The sequence below is a fragment of the Microcaecilia unicolor genome, chromosome 6, assembly GCF_901765095.1.
Source record: "Microcaecilia unicolor chromosome 6, aMicUni1.1, whole genome shotgun sequence".
Classification (NCBI taxonomy): Eukaryota; Metazoa; Chordata; class Amphibia; order Gymnophiona; family Siphonopidae; genus Microcaecilia; species Microcaecilia unicolor.
In genome coordinates, this window is record NC_044036.1 from 132,608,408 (window position 1) to 132,624,736 (window position 16,329).

At 44.2% G+C, this 16,329-nt stretch overlaps 1 protein-coding gene across 1 annotated transcript in view; it reads right to left on the minus strand.

Moving 5' to 3' along the window:
- Positions 1-6,579: 6,579 nt before the first annotated feature.
- Positions 6,580-16,329, minus strand: part of PLXND1 (plexin D1) — a 116,735-nt gene continuing 106,985 nt past the window's right edge. Inside the window, exons 34-36 of the mRNA XM_030206049.1 lie at positions 15,832-15,972; positions 11,124-11,198; positions 6,580-7,595 (exon numbers count right to left, since the gene is read on the minus strand). Of these exons, the coding sequence (XP_030061909.1) occupies positions 7,479-7,595; positions 11,124-11,198; positions 15,832-15,972 (333 nt within the window). The 3' untranslated portion in view covers positions 6,580-7,478. The remainder of the gene's footprint in view (positions 7,596-11,123; positions 11,199-15,831; positions 15,973-16,329) is intronic.

Below are 16,329 nucleotides of genomic sequence, written 5' to 3' on the forward strand. Positions count from 1 at the left end.
AACTGTGAATTTCCCCACTTACATTCAACACAGAGACTGCTGTTGATCTTTTAATCCACAAAGGTCTTTTAACTACTCATGGGGGGGGGGGGGGGGGAGGAGATACTTTTACACCCAGCTTTCAAACATTTGCACGGGTAAGCCAAAATGACTGCCAGTACCAAAGCTTTCCTGCCTTGGCTAAAAGGCTTTTTTTAGCACTTGTCTGGCGACTTCAGGGTCTACCAAAACTTTTTTTTTTCCTGTTAAATGGTCTTGAGAATTCACTGAAAGTATTACCACCTAGTATTTGCAATTGGTAGACCCTGCTGAGATCTCGAGGATCTGATACATTTTAAATCTTGTATTCTAGCCTCTTGAACTAGTGCCTGAGGACCCAGACACTTCATTGAAACTTTTTTTGTTCAGGGTAACAGAACTTTTTTGGAGAACCTTCAAGTATTTTCTGAAAGTATCCACTGGTGATGGCCCCAGAGCTTTAGGAAAATTAAATAAATGCAAGTCTCTTGGATTGCTGTTCACTTTAAATCTTAGTACATGAGTTCTAAAATGAGCCTTAACTATAAATGTTCAGAAAACTTTTCATCTACATTTTGTAGATAATCTTAGAGCAGTTAACTGGCCTAGCAACTAACTTCTGAAAAGCTCTCCAGAAGTACTACCATAGGAGCCTCAACAGTTGCTCCAGACTGTGGCTACCTCTGTTGCATTCATCCTCACCAATTCCCACAATCTTGCCCTCAGTTGGGTCTTCCACTTGAGCAACGTCCACAAAGGGTGTTCCCAGTGTTGCAGTGGGTTTAACAGGACATGAGTGATATGCACTGTGGACTGCTGCCAGGAGTACTTCTCTGGTTATCTACATGGGGGTGGGGGGGGGGGGGGGCGGGAGGAGGTCCTGGCTGCATACCACAAAAACTGTTGAATCGATGAGGTCCTAGTGGTCAGGGGACCCACCGTGATCATCCATCCCTTTCTGCCTAGTATGAAGTGTTCTGCTAAAGGAACCATGCCACCTTAGCCCCATACCCTAAAAAACAAAACTTTTTTAAATACAGTGGCATTAGGCCAACTGCCCCAATGCTTAATTTGGGGGGGGGGGGGGGGGGGGGGGGGGGGGGGGGGGGGGGGGGGGGGGGGGGGGGGGGGGAGAGGGCAGGGAATGACTTGCTGTTGTGTTGATTACACAAACCAAAGTGCTCCCTAGTGACTGGTCTAGCCTTTATTAGTTTCAAGTTTTAAAGAGCTGTCCTTGTCCACCTTTTAGGATCAGGTTGGTGAAGTGACAAAGCCATCTATGGTGGAGCCCTGCCATTAAGCAAGTTGTACTAAGACTTCTGCCTTAATTAACAGCTAATGTAAATGTGAGAAGCGTGAGGTGGGCTGGTGCTTGCCCTGGGGTGAGGATATGAACCAAGCCATAATGGAGTGGTAACAAAACTATTTAGTCTGCAGTGTAGGTGTGCTTCCTTATCTTTCTAAGGTTCTATACCCTAGCTTACAGCTGAAGGATTGATGTTGTCTCATCATTTGTTGGCTGCAAAGTGTAGTCCTAATGCATAGAGAGCAGTAGGCTGAGAACAAGGGATCAACGTGGACTGATGTGCTTGAGAAGGTTGAGATTTTAGTAAGCCCTCTAGGGAAAGATAGTTGGGCAGAGAAACACAATTACCCTCAATTTTAACAGAAGGACTCTGCCAAACTATCCATCATGCATTGGGGGGGGGGGGAGGGGGGATTTAGAGGTGTATGATGTGAACTTAGTATTTAGATTATCTGCTCACATTTTCAAATAAAAACTCAAGGTCTTACACTTAGTGTGTTAAGCTTGACCCAACTAGGCTTATTTGCTGTTGTACCTAAGGTAATGGAGGATGAAGCAGCTTGCCAAAAATCACATTATCTGGTGTATTTGAATGTAGGTTTGCCTGGTTCCTTCTCTGCTTGTCTGAGTACTAGACTACTTCTAGTATCTTTTCCTGTGCTAAGGTGGAAGCCTATTCAATGTAACAAGTCTTGTATACAGAGCCCAAGGCTGCTGAATATTATAATAGATGTTCTAGCTTGGTGTCCTACATTCACTTATATAATGTAAGGTGGCTGACCAGGATAACAAGATCTGGGCTAGATAAGGGGTGCTTGTAGCCTACTGTTTTGTAACCCATAAGATAACAAGAATACACAGAAAGGGGCCTCATAAACCAGTTTGCTGTCAGTGGAAACATTGAAGGATACAACAATGGGACAAGACTTAGTTTCATTGTGTTAGCAATGCTTTGGGAAGACAGAAGTACATGGTAACAAACCAACCATTCTACTAACTTTGTTTACTTTGTGTGATCAATTAGGGATAGTGCTTAGAAATCATCTGGCCCTCCTATGTATAAATAACCCCTGGGCCAGACCTAAATCACCTTAGTGCATGTGGGTAATATTATTTAACCCAAGCCTCATGATTGTGCATTCAATGTCTAATTTAAATGTTGTGGACATTGTCTCATGACATGATATACTAATTAACCAAAGCCCTCATGCATGCTCCATTGATGTAGGAATGGTTAAAAATGCATGACTATGAAGTATTAGTATACATGCTAATATAATTTGACCAGCGTGAAGGAATAGGAAAATCAAGAAATCTAAAATCTCTTGTAGCAGCAAAGGGGCAATTGCTATGGTCCAAGGCACTCAGCACTGGTCTCTACCTTCCTCCCCTACAGGAGCGATACTTTAAAGTTGTCTGCAAATGGATATCTGGGTATTGGCACAATCCCCTCATCTCCTCTCCTGCCTGAATGCCTCCATATGGTCACCTTGCTTGCTGCTTTTTACTGTATATGTGAGCCATGGAAGTGCTAGACTTGTACCCTTCAGATGAGTGAGCCTGCAAATAGGTGGGAAAATGTGGGGCACAAATGTAACAAATATAAATGCATAAAAAATCTGAGTTGAAAATACAATTTCCTTAAGAAAGGAGACACCACAGTGAAGGTCTTTTTGTTTTAGCGATCAATGGTTTCTTCATGGAAAATTCATAGAGGCTGGTTAATGCCATTAACTCTTTCCACCCTGCTTACACACTGTTGTAGTAAAGGGATGCCACGTAAAAGCTTCATGTTTTTTATTACAAAGATAATTTATAAAAGTGTCCCAGCTTCCCTCAAGACACAGGAACATACATACAACTAGTCTGATTGAAAGCTGACCATTTGTAATACAAAGGTTTCAAGTTCAGACCAACAGTGCAGTCCACCCATCTCCATTTCCCCCCCTCCAACACATGTACACACACAAACTCCCCCCCCCCCCCATTTAATCATTAGTCTGTAAAGCAGGTAAACAATCTGTGTACATATAACAATTTTTCTACTAAGTGAAGTCAAAAGCAAGACATCAACATGCTATCACCATACCAGACGGTAGGGGTGTACAGCCCCCAAGTTTTAATTTTGCTTATGTGACCCATGCCCCTGTTTTAGGGCAGTGGGGTGGAGGATGTTGGGGGGGGGGGGGGGAGGTGGACATAAGAGAGAGGCCAGCCCATTTGGGCAGGTCCAGGAGTTAGTAAAAGGAATGGTTGTGATGAGAACAGGGCCTTTGGTTGCTGAGACTCAAGCACTGAAAGAGCAGCCTTGGCTGTAAAGGGAGGATTTCTGCAATAGCCAGTGGATGAAGCCCCTGCCACAGGGCAGAGGGTGCCTGTGCGGAGTCCCTGATTTGGGAATGAGGAGTGCCTGGGGGAAAAACACCCTGGGTAGAAGTTGGAGTGGGGGAGCCTCACTTCTGATGGGACATTCAATGGGTGTTTTGGAGGGGAATCCTGAACCAGGAGGGGGACAGAAGTCAAAGAAAAACCATGCTGTTGATGTAAAATAACTGTTTGCATTACTTTTGGTAGTTACACAAGAACAGCTGTACTGGGTTAGACCAATGGTCCATCTAATTGGAGGAGATTGTGTCTGAAGCTGCTCTGGAACTCTTACATGCTCTGACTGTACATATCAATCGGTGTTTCTGAACTGTTTTCAAGTTAAGTAAAAGCAGTTTGAATGTTAATCCAATGACTGCTGGTTATTTTTGAACGAGAGTGGACTTGAGAGTGCCCAGAGAAAGATTACCCTTTGGCCTACCGGGATTTAGCCCAGCCCAGCCTGCACCCAGCTCGCTTGAAGTACAATCTGTTTTATGACCCCTTGTCCCAACTACCTGGTCTGGAGAGCTTAGCCAGTAGCCCTGCCTGAGGGGTGAGCTAGGGGTTACACTTAGATTCCTGTGTCAAAGGTATGGGGATTTTAATTTTGTCTTATTTGCCCTCAAATGTTGTAAATAGTGCACATGTGTGAACTATTGGGAAAGAATGTTGACACTTTCTGACCCAAGGAGAGAATATTTAGGTCCCCCCCCCCCATTTTGGGCTGAAAATGACATAGGAAGTATCATTTCAAATGAATGCACATATCTACAAGAGGGAGTACCATGAACCTTATTTTAGAAGTGTAAACTGAGCTTGAGGCAACCAAGGTTTTAGAATCGGTGGTAGAGCTGGTCTCTGACTGAGTTTCCAAGGTCAGGCTTCCTTCCACTCTTGGATTATAGTAACCCTGCTCGGTACGAAAAGAACCGCAGGTTCAGACAGTTGGTATATGTGCTTGGCTGAGAAGCCAGTGGGGTGAAGCTACCATCTGTGTGTATTATGAGTGAACGCCTCTTAAGTCAGAATCACCCCACAATGGAACGATACTGCAGCACCGCGGAGTCTCGGTTGACCAGGGATGGCCAGCTGTTTGGCCGGTGAGGAAAGCTGCACGCCTTGGGACCAAAGCAGAGACAGAAGGGGGCCACCTCTCTCCCGTAGCACACCACATGTTTGTGGGGAACCCAGTGCTAAATCATTTGTAGACCACTTCTTCATGAACAACAGCTGAGCTTAGAGCAATAACATACCATTTTTGTGTCTCTCTGATGGTCCTCATGTCAAAACTTTATGGAATTTGCAGTTCTTTTTCTGTAGAAAAAGTGTGACCTGGCTGTGGGTCTGTTAAGATTGAAAGTTGTAGAATACAAGATCTTATATATGTTAAATTAAATGACAGCAACTTGTATTGGGCTTGGATGTGAGAATTTAAAACAATTGTTCTCTGGCCAGTCCCTAGTCATCTAGGGATATTCATTTCCTCTTAGTTGAGCCCCCCTCTAGCTTCCTTCCTAATGGTTAGTGCAGTGACCCAGGGGAACTGGGTCTGCTTCCCACTGCAGCTTCTTGTGACTCTGGGCAAGTCACTTAACCCTCCATTGCCCCAGGTACATAATAAACACCTGTATATAATATATTTAAACTGCCTTGATTATACCCACAGAAAGGCAGTGTATCAAATCCCATCCCACCCCAGGCCCTTAACCAGGTGTGGAGCATACAGCATGATCCTTCGTCCATGTCCCTTCCTAAAAGAGGTAATTCTAATCAAGATCATGTCATCTTATCCCACTTTCCTAACCCTTAAAAATATTTCCCTCTTATCACCCCCATCTTATCTCACCAGAACACAGTTTTCCTCTTTATGTTTAAGTTTCTGAATTTTTGATATACCGCTAGAGGTAGCATCTGTTCACAGTTTGTTCTGAGTTAAATATTCCTACTTTTCAAAGCTGTTGAAGAAATAGCCCAGCAGTCAAGGTCCTACCAGCACAGTCCCTCATAGTGTAAATCTACAATGACAAACCCTCTCTGTTCTGGTGAAGGTGCATTTACCAAGACAAATTTATGTCAGAAACAATCACATTTGCCTCATAATCTATTACACCTTGATATGTCTGAAACCAGTAAGAAACCGATCCTGGAATTCACAGCCAGGGCTCTGCATGTTAGTTAGCTTTCCATTTTCTACATGACAAATAAAACCATTTTCTCTTAACTAGAAGAAGTAACCATCCCCCAGTCTGGGTTTTAGATGTCCTTAAACACAAATTCCCACAGCAGTGGAAGAGAAGGGTCCTGAGAGGTGAAAGATCACAGACAAGCTGGGGGGGGGGGGGGGGGGGGGGGGGGGGGGTTCTTCAGCAGCCTTGCACTCTTCAGAAGGGAGGCCTGCAGGTAGCAGAGAAACACAGAAATAGATCTTTGGTCCCTGCAGCTCTCTGATGTTACTTCTCCCTGCTTCTGTGCAATAAAGCATTTGCTTTTGGTTATAAGAACATAATTATTGCCATGCTGGGACAGACTGAAGGCCCATCAAGCCCAGTATTCTGTTTCCAACAGTGGCCAATCCAGGTTACAAGTACCTGGTAAGAACTCAAAAACAGTACAATATGCTGCTTATCCTAGAAATAAGCAGTGGATTTCCCCAAGTCCATCTTAATAATGGCTTATGGACTTCTCTTTCAGGAAATTATCTAAACCTTTTTGTAAACTCTGCTAAGCTAACTGCTTTTACCACATTCTCTGGCAACAAATTTCATTGAGTGAAGAAATATTTCCTCTGATTTGTTTTAAATTTACTGCTTAGTAGCTTCGTTGTGTGCCCCCTAGTCCTTGTATTTTTGGAAAGCGTAAACAAGCGATTCACATCTACCCTTTTGACTCCACTCAATATTTTATTGACCTCTATCATATCTCCCCTCAGTTGTCTTTTCTCCAAGCTGAAGAGCCCTAGCCTTTCTGGTCTGTGAATGTCACACTGCAGATCCAGGTGATGCAAAGCTACAGGTACCAACCCTAAACCAAGAGAATTTGGGCCATTCCTGATTTACCATCTACCCTGCTCATATACTTTTGTCACTACCATTCAGTTCATTTGGAAGTGCCACAAGAAAGGCTTCTGCTGACAGGGGAACTGATTGAAGACAGAATAGCTACATATACACACATGTACACATGCAATACCCACATACTGTACATATATACACATACAAAACACAGACATTCATGCCATACACATACACACAGTACAAAGCTCAGAAAACACATTGTGCAATGGCTTTTTTCACTTCATACACAGTAGTAGCTACATGTCTGCTATGTGAGCACAATGCAGAGGGGGAGGAGGTGATGCCCCTCCGGCTCAGGTTCCAGTTCTGAATGCGGTCTTGGTTCCCCAGTTGCTGTTTGCTGCCTTCTGCATTTCAACATTCATGACAAACCCAAGAGGCACCGGTTGGAATATTGTCTCAAAAGCTTCCTATCAACGATCACTGTGGAGACAGAGCACTGAACCTGCTGCTCAGGGAAAGCCTGGAGTTGGGAATCCTCAGCAGCTGGAACCCGAGAGGTGGGATTGTCTCTTCATTTTGTCCTCATTCTCCAGCTGAAGAAGGCAGAAAAACAAGAGTTCAACTGATCCTTCAGCATTTTTCATTCTCTGCTGTTGGCTTTGACCCGTCAGTCCAGTGGTGCGATCCAGAATGAAGAGCCCTAGTAGTCCACAGTGACTTGTGCTGCAGCTGGGTTGGTCCAGAATTCTCTGCTTTCTACTGGGCTGTTCTTAGGCTTCACTGCAGCACTCGAAGATGTTATCTTCCATGAACGCTATCACCTGCTCCAGCTTGTGCTGCAGCTGTGTCCGTCTGGTTGTTGCATTTCCTTCCAGTGCATTTACTATCTGTAAAGGGCAAAAGATGTAAACAAGACCAGTCGCTAAGAGGGTGAAGAAGCCATTTTACTTCACTAACTGAAAAGGTGCTCAGGTACCAAGATACCCAGTTCCAGGCGGAAGGCTGTTTGATCCATCCTAGTTCTGAACTTACAACCTAATGCAGTGTTTGATCTGTAGTCTACTCACCCGATATTCATCCCATGGTGGTAAGCGGCTTGTGAGCTGCCCACAGCCGCGGACTGAACTGACCCTGGACATTCAACTCCAGGGCATGTGTAGCTACTGCCACTGAATATCTGGGTCTCAATGGTCATCTGGAACTTAACCAGGTGCCGGTCGATATTCAGACCAGTACCCGGTTAACCCTTATGCTGTCCTAACTTTATGTGGTTACCAGGCTGAACATTGCCACTAACCAGCTAAGTTTGCACGCTATCCATGCCTCACCCCTGGTCCACCCCCAACCTAGCTGGTTAGCTGGGATAGTCAAAGGCACTAATGGTTAAGTGTCACTGAATATCCCCAAATTGCCTCACTCAAGTCTTTTAAACGGTCAGAAATCTCTCCTGGCCATTTAAATCTCTTTGAATATCAGGCCCCATGATTCTATTCATTGAAATCAGTGCTACAGGTCCCATAATGCTCCAGGATGGGGTTCTCAGAAATCCAGGACTAGCTTCTTGGAACTGGATGATTTGGCAGTTACAAAAGTGGGTAAAATAAACCTGCTGTCCAGGTGAGTACATCACTATCAAAGCACTGCCACTGGGAGACAATGCTTTTGCTTTTACATTGTGGGTTTCCTGCACTCTCAAAGATTCGTGCTGTGTTCTGAGTTCATGGAAAGCCCACCAGTGAGTCCTGTGCTCCTGCTGCAATGAGGGTCAGGGGTAGGGTTACCATATTTTGTCCTCTGAAAAAGAGGACACATATCCTGCCCCCCTGCCCCGCCCACACCCCTTGCCCTGCCCATGCCCCTATCACATATTCCCCTCCCCTTACTTACTATCTACTGCCCTGGTGGTCTAGTGACCTCTTCGGGGCAGGAAAGAGCCCCCTCTTTCCTGCCTGGAGCTCTGTCCTTGCCCTGCATCCTGTTGCTGTGACGGTCTCGGGATTCAAAATGGCCGCCGAGAGTTGAAGTCTCACGAGGTCGCTTCAACTCTCGGTGGCCATTTTGAATCCTGAGACCATCATAGCAACAGAATGCAGGGCAAGGCAGCACTCCAGGCAGGAAAGAGGGGGCTCTTTCCTGCCCCGAAGAGGTCACTAGACCACCAGGGCAGTAGATAGTAAGTAAGGGGAGGGGAGGCTAGGATAGGCCCGCCACCCATCCGTCCAGAAATCCGGACAAACGGGCGGACTGGCAAAACCCGTCCAGACGCCCGGACATGTCCTCAAAAAGAGGACATGTCCGGGTAAATCCGGACATATGGTAACCCTAGTCAGGGGGCAACTTGGTTAACAGCACCTGGAAGCCAGGCCTCTACTTTGGCAACTATCCTCTGAAAGCATGAAACACAACCTGTTTGTAGGCCCCGTCTGAGAACATGTAGCACTGCATTGTTTTAACATGTAGACTGTCAGAACACGCCATGATGTTGAAGACTGAGGGCATCAATATTTATCCAGGAAGATGGAATAGGGGCTATTGTGAGAGAAGGGAGGTTGAAATGGGAACCAAGAATGGGAGAAAATGAGGTGGGGGGAAGGAGAGAGAGAAGAAGGATCAGCAATGGGCAAATAGGGGATAGAAGGAAAGGGAGATGGAGGAAAAAATTGATCTTTTACATAGAAATATTAGGCAGAAATCATTTGCTGAGAGAGAATCTGGTAGGAAAATTGGGAGTTTACATCAGCAAAATGAGAAACAATCCTAAAAAGTTGCTTAGGTCAGTTAGCATCTTCAGAAATGAAAGGTGTAGTACCTTCATCCAGAAGACCAGAGTTGAGACCAATTGTAACTAAGGGTGATGGAAAGGGAGTTTAGTACATTGCCAAATACGCTGAAATTTATGAAGCTGCCTTTTAATTATTCTGAGAGCACTTTGGTACCAGAGTTTGTGAGAGGGTCTACTAATTCTAGTGCGAGTTGGAAAATAGGAAGAAACCATAGAACGCAGAGTACAGTCCCATAATGAGGACTGCTCACAGGGGATGTGAGACAAAGGCAGAAGGGAAGAGGGAGAGAAGTAGGGTCAACAGCAGTGAAGTTGGGGCAGGAATAGGTACATGGAATGAAAGCAGGGGAAAGGGATGGTGGCTGCCAATGGAACTGAAGAAGAAAGTGGTTTGACCAGGGGACTGGTCTAGCAGAAGAGGAAGAGAGGGAAAGGAAGTCAGAAAAACGGGAGGAAACAAGGTCCAGCATTTGCCCAGCTTCATGGGTGGGAACATTAATGTGCTGCTCAAGATTCAAATCAGAGAACAAGGATGTGTCTGTCAAAAGGCCTAGAGGGGCAGGAGTAATGTACATTGAAATTGCCTAAGAAGCAGTACATGTAAATCAATCTCATGCATATTCATTGTGGAAATCTTGAAAAGTTGACTGGGTTGTGGCCCTTGAAAACCGTGGTTACCCACCCCTGTGCGAAAGATTACTATTTCATGTTATTATGCAATGTTTGTAACCTTGGGGGGGGGGGGGGGAGAGTTAAGAGAAGAGGTCAGTTCTGGAAAATGTTGAAGATATTAATGGCTATGTCTCTGCTGTTCACACCCACGAAAACAATGGACAAGTACAGTGGTTCTCAAACCTGGACCTGGAGGCATCCCAGTCAGTCAGGTTTTCAGATATCTGCAATGAATATTCATGAGAAAGATTTGCATGCAGGTTTGGGAATCACTAGACCAGTGGCAAAACAGATACAACCAATTTACAACAGGTATCTGCCATTCAGACATTGTTCCTCAACAAAAAGCCCCAATCCATGATTCTGAATTATCTCATTATACTGCTGTGTCAGCAGATGAGGGTGTTATCCTTAAAAAAACTACTGCTCTCTCCGGACTTAGCTACAATAAATTAATTCAAGTGTGTTAGCAAGGTCACTTCAAGCCTTTGGTTTAAGACTGGGAATCACAATAACATGCCCTGTAACTGTGAGATCCAGATTCCCAGTCCTTCCAGTGGTGTGGGCTTCAGATTCCCAATCCCTCCACCTGAAGGATCCAGATCCCAAATCCTTCCAGCAAAAGGATCCAGTCTCCTCATTCCCTCCAGCTGTAAGTTCACAGGTCATTGCCAGTCCCTTCAGTCAACAGATCTGGATCCCCAATACCTCTAGACTGGAACCTGTATGTATCATGCTGCCTGAAGGTTTTTCTCCCGACTACTACCAGACCTCAGAGATTCAAGACACAACTGAAATTCCAAACTTGCCTGCAGTCCGTCAAGACTAGCTCCTCATAAAATGAATTTAAAGCTGCCGCTTTCTGGCTGTCTTTTACCATTTACCAGGTAAGTAACTGAACCCCCCCCCCCCCCCACCACTTCAGGTTTTAAATGTGTAAATGAGTCGGACTGCTACTTACCGGTGTGCGGTATTTCTTGGCGTATTTGTAAATTTCAGCCAGCGCTACATTGGTATTAAATTCATTTCGATATTTCTGTGAAAACCAGAAAGAAAGAAACTGGATTTACAAGACATACAGGAGTGGGGGGCGGGGCATTACCTCTTTCAGAAGCGGTGGGGAGCACAGAGAGGAGGATTTTCTTACCCCAATGGGAGTGGCAGGAACTCATGTAAATGCTGGGATTCTGGTCATTCATTTTATTTATTTATTAACCGCCTTTATGAAGAGATTCACCCAAGGCGCTGGACAGCAGGTACAGTTTAACATAAAACTTACAATTTTGTTAACAGCAGAACAATAGTAAAAAAATGACCAAATATAAACATAAATACAATAAGGAGTCCTTTTAAAACGCTGCAGTAAAAGAGGCCCTGCAATGTCTTTAGCACATGGATTTGCCGTGCATTGAGGCCCCTTTTACTGCAGTGGGGCTTTTGGAAAAAAAGAAAAGAAATGGCTGTGGGGGAAGGTATATACTGGGGGACCCTTACTGCTTCCTATTTATTTATTTATTTATTATCACATTTATATCCCACATTTTCCCAACTGTGCCAGGCTCAATGTGGCTTACATTGCACCGTCATGGCAAACGCCAATCCAGTGAATTAAACTAATCCAAGATATAACCTACATAAGAAATTGTGGAAAGGACAGGGAAGGAACAAAAGGAACTGGAAAACCAGGGGAAAAGAAGGAAGGGTGAGTGAGCCCAGAATTGTCATTAGATTGATGCGTGTCTAGAAGTGGAGACACAGGTTGAGTCCTTGTGGTAGGCTCTTCCAAATAAGAAGGTCTTGAGAGATTTCCTGAAATGTAGATGGTTTTGGATGGCTTTTAATGCTTTTGGTAAGGCATTCCAGAGATGTGAGCTGGTGAAGGAGAAGGTAGGGGCTCCCGCACTAACCCAGTGTGCGCTGCCTGATTACCGCCGGGTAAGCCCTTGGTGGAAAAAATAAAAAATCATTTCTGGTGCGTGGTGGGGGTGGTACTAAAATCGGTTACCACGGTGAGCTGGATTGGTGCGCGACAACGGTGAAAAAGGGCCCCTAAATGAAGTAAACTTGAGAACAGCTAATAATAGGACAACCATGAAAAAGGATTAAAAAATATACACAGTTAACAGCACCAAAAGTCAAATAACAGAGATATTTTTGCATGTATAAGTGGACGCAAGGCCATAAATGAGCACTTTCTGGCTACAGGCTATTCTCTAAGTACGTGCCAATACTTTGCAGGGGGAAGTCACGAGAGCATGGGTAGGGAGCACAGTAACATGTGTAAATAGCAGAAGGCCATCAGTTCCTATAATTTACCTGTTCTATGGCTGTTTCAGTGATTGCGTCTTAAATGTACGAAGTCACCAAAAAAGAGGGTTCAAGACTTTAAAATAAAAAGCCAGAAGGTCACTAAAAATGATATTCTTTAAATTGATGAGGTTTTTTACCCATTGTGGATGAATAAATTTGATGGACGAGACCCAATATAGGCCGTGTTTTGGCGCACAAGCCTTCAGGGGTCCTATGAATGTAGCATATATAAGTGAACTGTGGTTACAATTAAAATGAGGGCAACTTTAAAAACCTTGCTTATCCAGCATTGTGGAGTCAAAATGGAGTACTTACTTCATAACACAGGTCTTGATATTTAAATTGACTTGAGGTTTTACCCATTATGGATGAATACATTTTATGGGCATCATTTTTAGTGACCTTCTGACTTTTTTTTTAAATTTTGAACACTTTTTTTGGTGACTTCCAGTGGAAGGTTCTTTTGTTTTCCTTCAGTTTTCCTGTGTCTTAAACATAAGCAGGCTGCTGCTATTCTATAAAGAAAGGTTGAGCCCTAATATGCTTTGTAGGATAAGGCTTCAGATAGGCACCTTTCTTGTGTCCAAATCTAGGTAACCCCCCTTTATAGAATTGCCCTCCACATGACCTGGTTCCTGGATTTCGGGATTTTGCTCCTCATGTAATCTTTAACTGAATTGAATTACATCACTGCAATCCAGTTATACAATCAAAAAATGTACAGAGTAGACTGCAACGTAAATATGTATCTAACACAAAATCCATTTACCTAAATTCCAACCCACTAAAACTATATAAAAATAATTAAAACAATTTAAAATCCCATCTGCCACAATTCAGAAATTCAAATCAACCTCAACAACATATAAAATCAATGACATCAAATCATATCAGGTAAAAACGAACATTCATAATAAAAACATCCCACCAACAATTCAATAATAAAACATCCATTTACATAGTCCATCCATTTCATCCTACAAACAAATCCCTTAGCAGAATCCTAGTTCTGGAATAAATGCTCACAAAAGAACCAATATTTTAATTTTTTGACAAAACTAAAAATCACCCATATCTCTCGTTTCGTGGTAAATCATCCCCTAATATGGGTACAGCTGCAGAAAAACACTGATCTCAGACTCTAACTTGAAAAAAACACAAGCCACTGATAAGACGAAAGGCAAGATGAAGAGGACTATAAAGTACCCAATTAATTTCATAGTCAAGATACGACGGACCTACACCATGATGACAACCTTTAAAAATTAGACACAAAATTGTAAATGTAATGAAATTGCAATTACTAACAATGGCAGGCTTCTTGCTCTGTATAATGGGACATAACCTCCCTGGAATACAGACCTTCATCCAAACTCCAAGTCTGTCCTTCTTATTTAGTAGGTTGGGCTGTCATTTGCTGGTCATAGGTATCATTAAAAAGTGCCCCGTACTTGCACATATGTGTCATGCACAATGGCTTGCACTGCTCAATGGTTCACCCATAAGTACATAAGTAAATAAGTAATGCCACACTGGGAAAAGCCCAAGGGTCCATCGAGCCCAGCATCCTGTCCACAACAGCGGCCAATCCAGGCCAAGGGCACCTGGCGAGCTTCCCAAACGTACAAACATTCTATACATGTTATTCCTGGAATTGTTCGAATAAGAAGTGCTCTCTAAGAAAAGTGTGTACTATTAATGACATTTGTTTTGAAATGGAAATAAAAAGAAAAGAAAGAATTCTCTAGCTATTCCGCCCCTCCCCTAGTGTTTTAGGTAGATGGGGCTCTTGTTTAGAATGGTTTATTCCCCCTTAATGGAAAGTTCCATACTGAGTAAACACAAATACTAACCCTATAATTAATGGATTTCTAGACTAGTTTGTAGTTTTGCAAGCAATGTTTTATTGCTGCTTCAAAGGTCAGGATCAAGCTAGGCTGGCCAACTTCCAAATGAAGAAATGTGTGAGCAGAAATGAGCGGGAAGTTTCCCAGCCCCATGTGACTGGATGATATTTGCTGGAAGGCAAAATTTATAAAGAGAATTGTTTTTGACAAACACAAGGGACAACTAATCATTTTACATCAAATATGATGCAAATGACTTCACATTCTCTGGATTTGACCTTATACTGATTGTGATGTCACAAATGACATCATATAAGCTGCATCAACAGAGCTGCCAAGGGGGTTAACCTACTGAGTGGGAGGTTTAGGACCCGCCTCCAGCCTGCCCCTCTCCTCCCACAACTTTGCCTAGCCCCACCCATTGCTCCACCCAGCCTCACCTCTGGACAGGTGATTCGTGTTCAGCAGCAAAAGTGGGCTCCTTGTCCAGTGGCAGCAAAAAAACGCCTTAATAAAACATCATCTCCTGCTGCCTCAGGCTCTGTGGCAGCAGGAGATGACATTTTATGAAGGTATTTCCTGCTGCCACTGGACTGGGAGGCCGCTCAGTGAGAGATCCCGGCTTCCCAGTGGGAGTGCGGGAGATGACTCGCAAAGGTGGGAGTCTCCTACTGAAAGCAAGAGACTTGGCAGGTCTGCATCAGCCAATCAGATCCTATCTCATGAGAGTGCCTGCCTTATTTACTTACTTACATCTTTATCTCTCTCAGTAGTAGCTCAAGGAGAGTTACAATCAGGTACACTGGGTATTTCTCTGACCCTGGAAGGCTCAGAGTCTAAGTTTGTACCTGAGGCAGTGGAGGGTTAAGTGACTTGCCCAAGATCACAAGGAGCAGCAGCGGGATTTGAACTTTTCTGGTCCTGTTCTAATTAGGGTTTCAGGGGAAGGACTAGTATGAAAAAGTGAGAAAAAGGACCTTGCAGGAAAACGTTTACTTCATACTGGATGGAACTGCTCCTGGTGTGCCCTCCTAAAATATTGCAGAAGAGATGGAGGGACATTTGGTAGACGGGCACTGCCATCTTTCAGCTGGGTCTTATCTCCTGGAAAACTTCTCCCGTGTGCCAGGGCCCTTTTTACCGCAGCAGGTAAAATCCCCCCCCCCCACCCCAAAATGGTCATGTGGCAAGATAACTTACCACGTGGCCATGCAGCGGGGAGCACTTACATTGACCCATTGAGGTGGTGGTAAGGGCTCCCACAGTAACCTGGCGGTAACCAGGCAGTGTGTGGCGATGCCTGATTACCGCCGGGTTAGTGCCGTATTTTCCTGGAGCACCAGAAATGGCGTGCGCTCGAGACAGAACTACCGTCGGCACTAGTTCCAGGATAGCATGCGGGAATCCCCTGTTGGGCCCCTGAGTATTTGAGCTTCCTTCGGAAGGGCTTTAGTGTTGGAGGACAGGAGAACGCTAGGCGCTAAGGTTGTTTCCAACTCTCTTCACACTTACTCGGGACTCCTCTGCCAGGTGCGCATTCATTTCCTGCTCGCTGAGGGGCATCATTTCCTGGATCTGTTTGTAATACCTCTGTACAATTTTTCTATATTCAGGGATCTCCTTGGCATACAAAAGTTTATTGGTGGGTGAGTCCTAGAGAAAGAATAAGGAACTCGTTATTGGTTTGTATCACAGACTGGAAAATGTTAGCAGTTTTCTTTTTTGCAGTCCTTCTTGCACAGTCAGGTTACACTAACATCTCGAGCTTTGCTGGAGGTCGCTGTCTCTCTGATAAGGATTCTGGAGTGTGAATGGAATGCTGGCCCTAGTTTTCATGAGCTGCTCCCACGGCCCTGTGGAATGTGTGAGAGCTTCCTGCTTACAGACTGATTTTCTTCCCACTATCTCCTCCTCCTCCCTCAAGAGACTAATTTTATTGTCAATGGAATGCAACTATTTTTAAATGACTGTGTGTTTTTACTCTGTTTTAATATTAAGATGTCCACAATA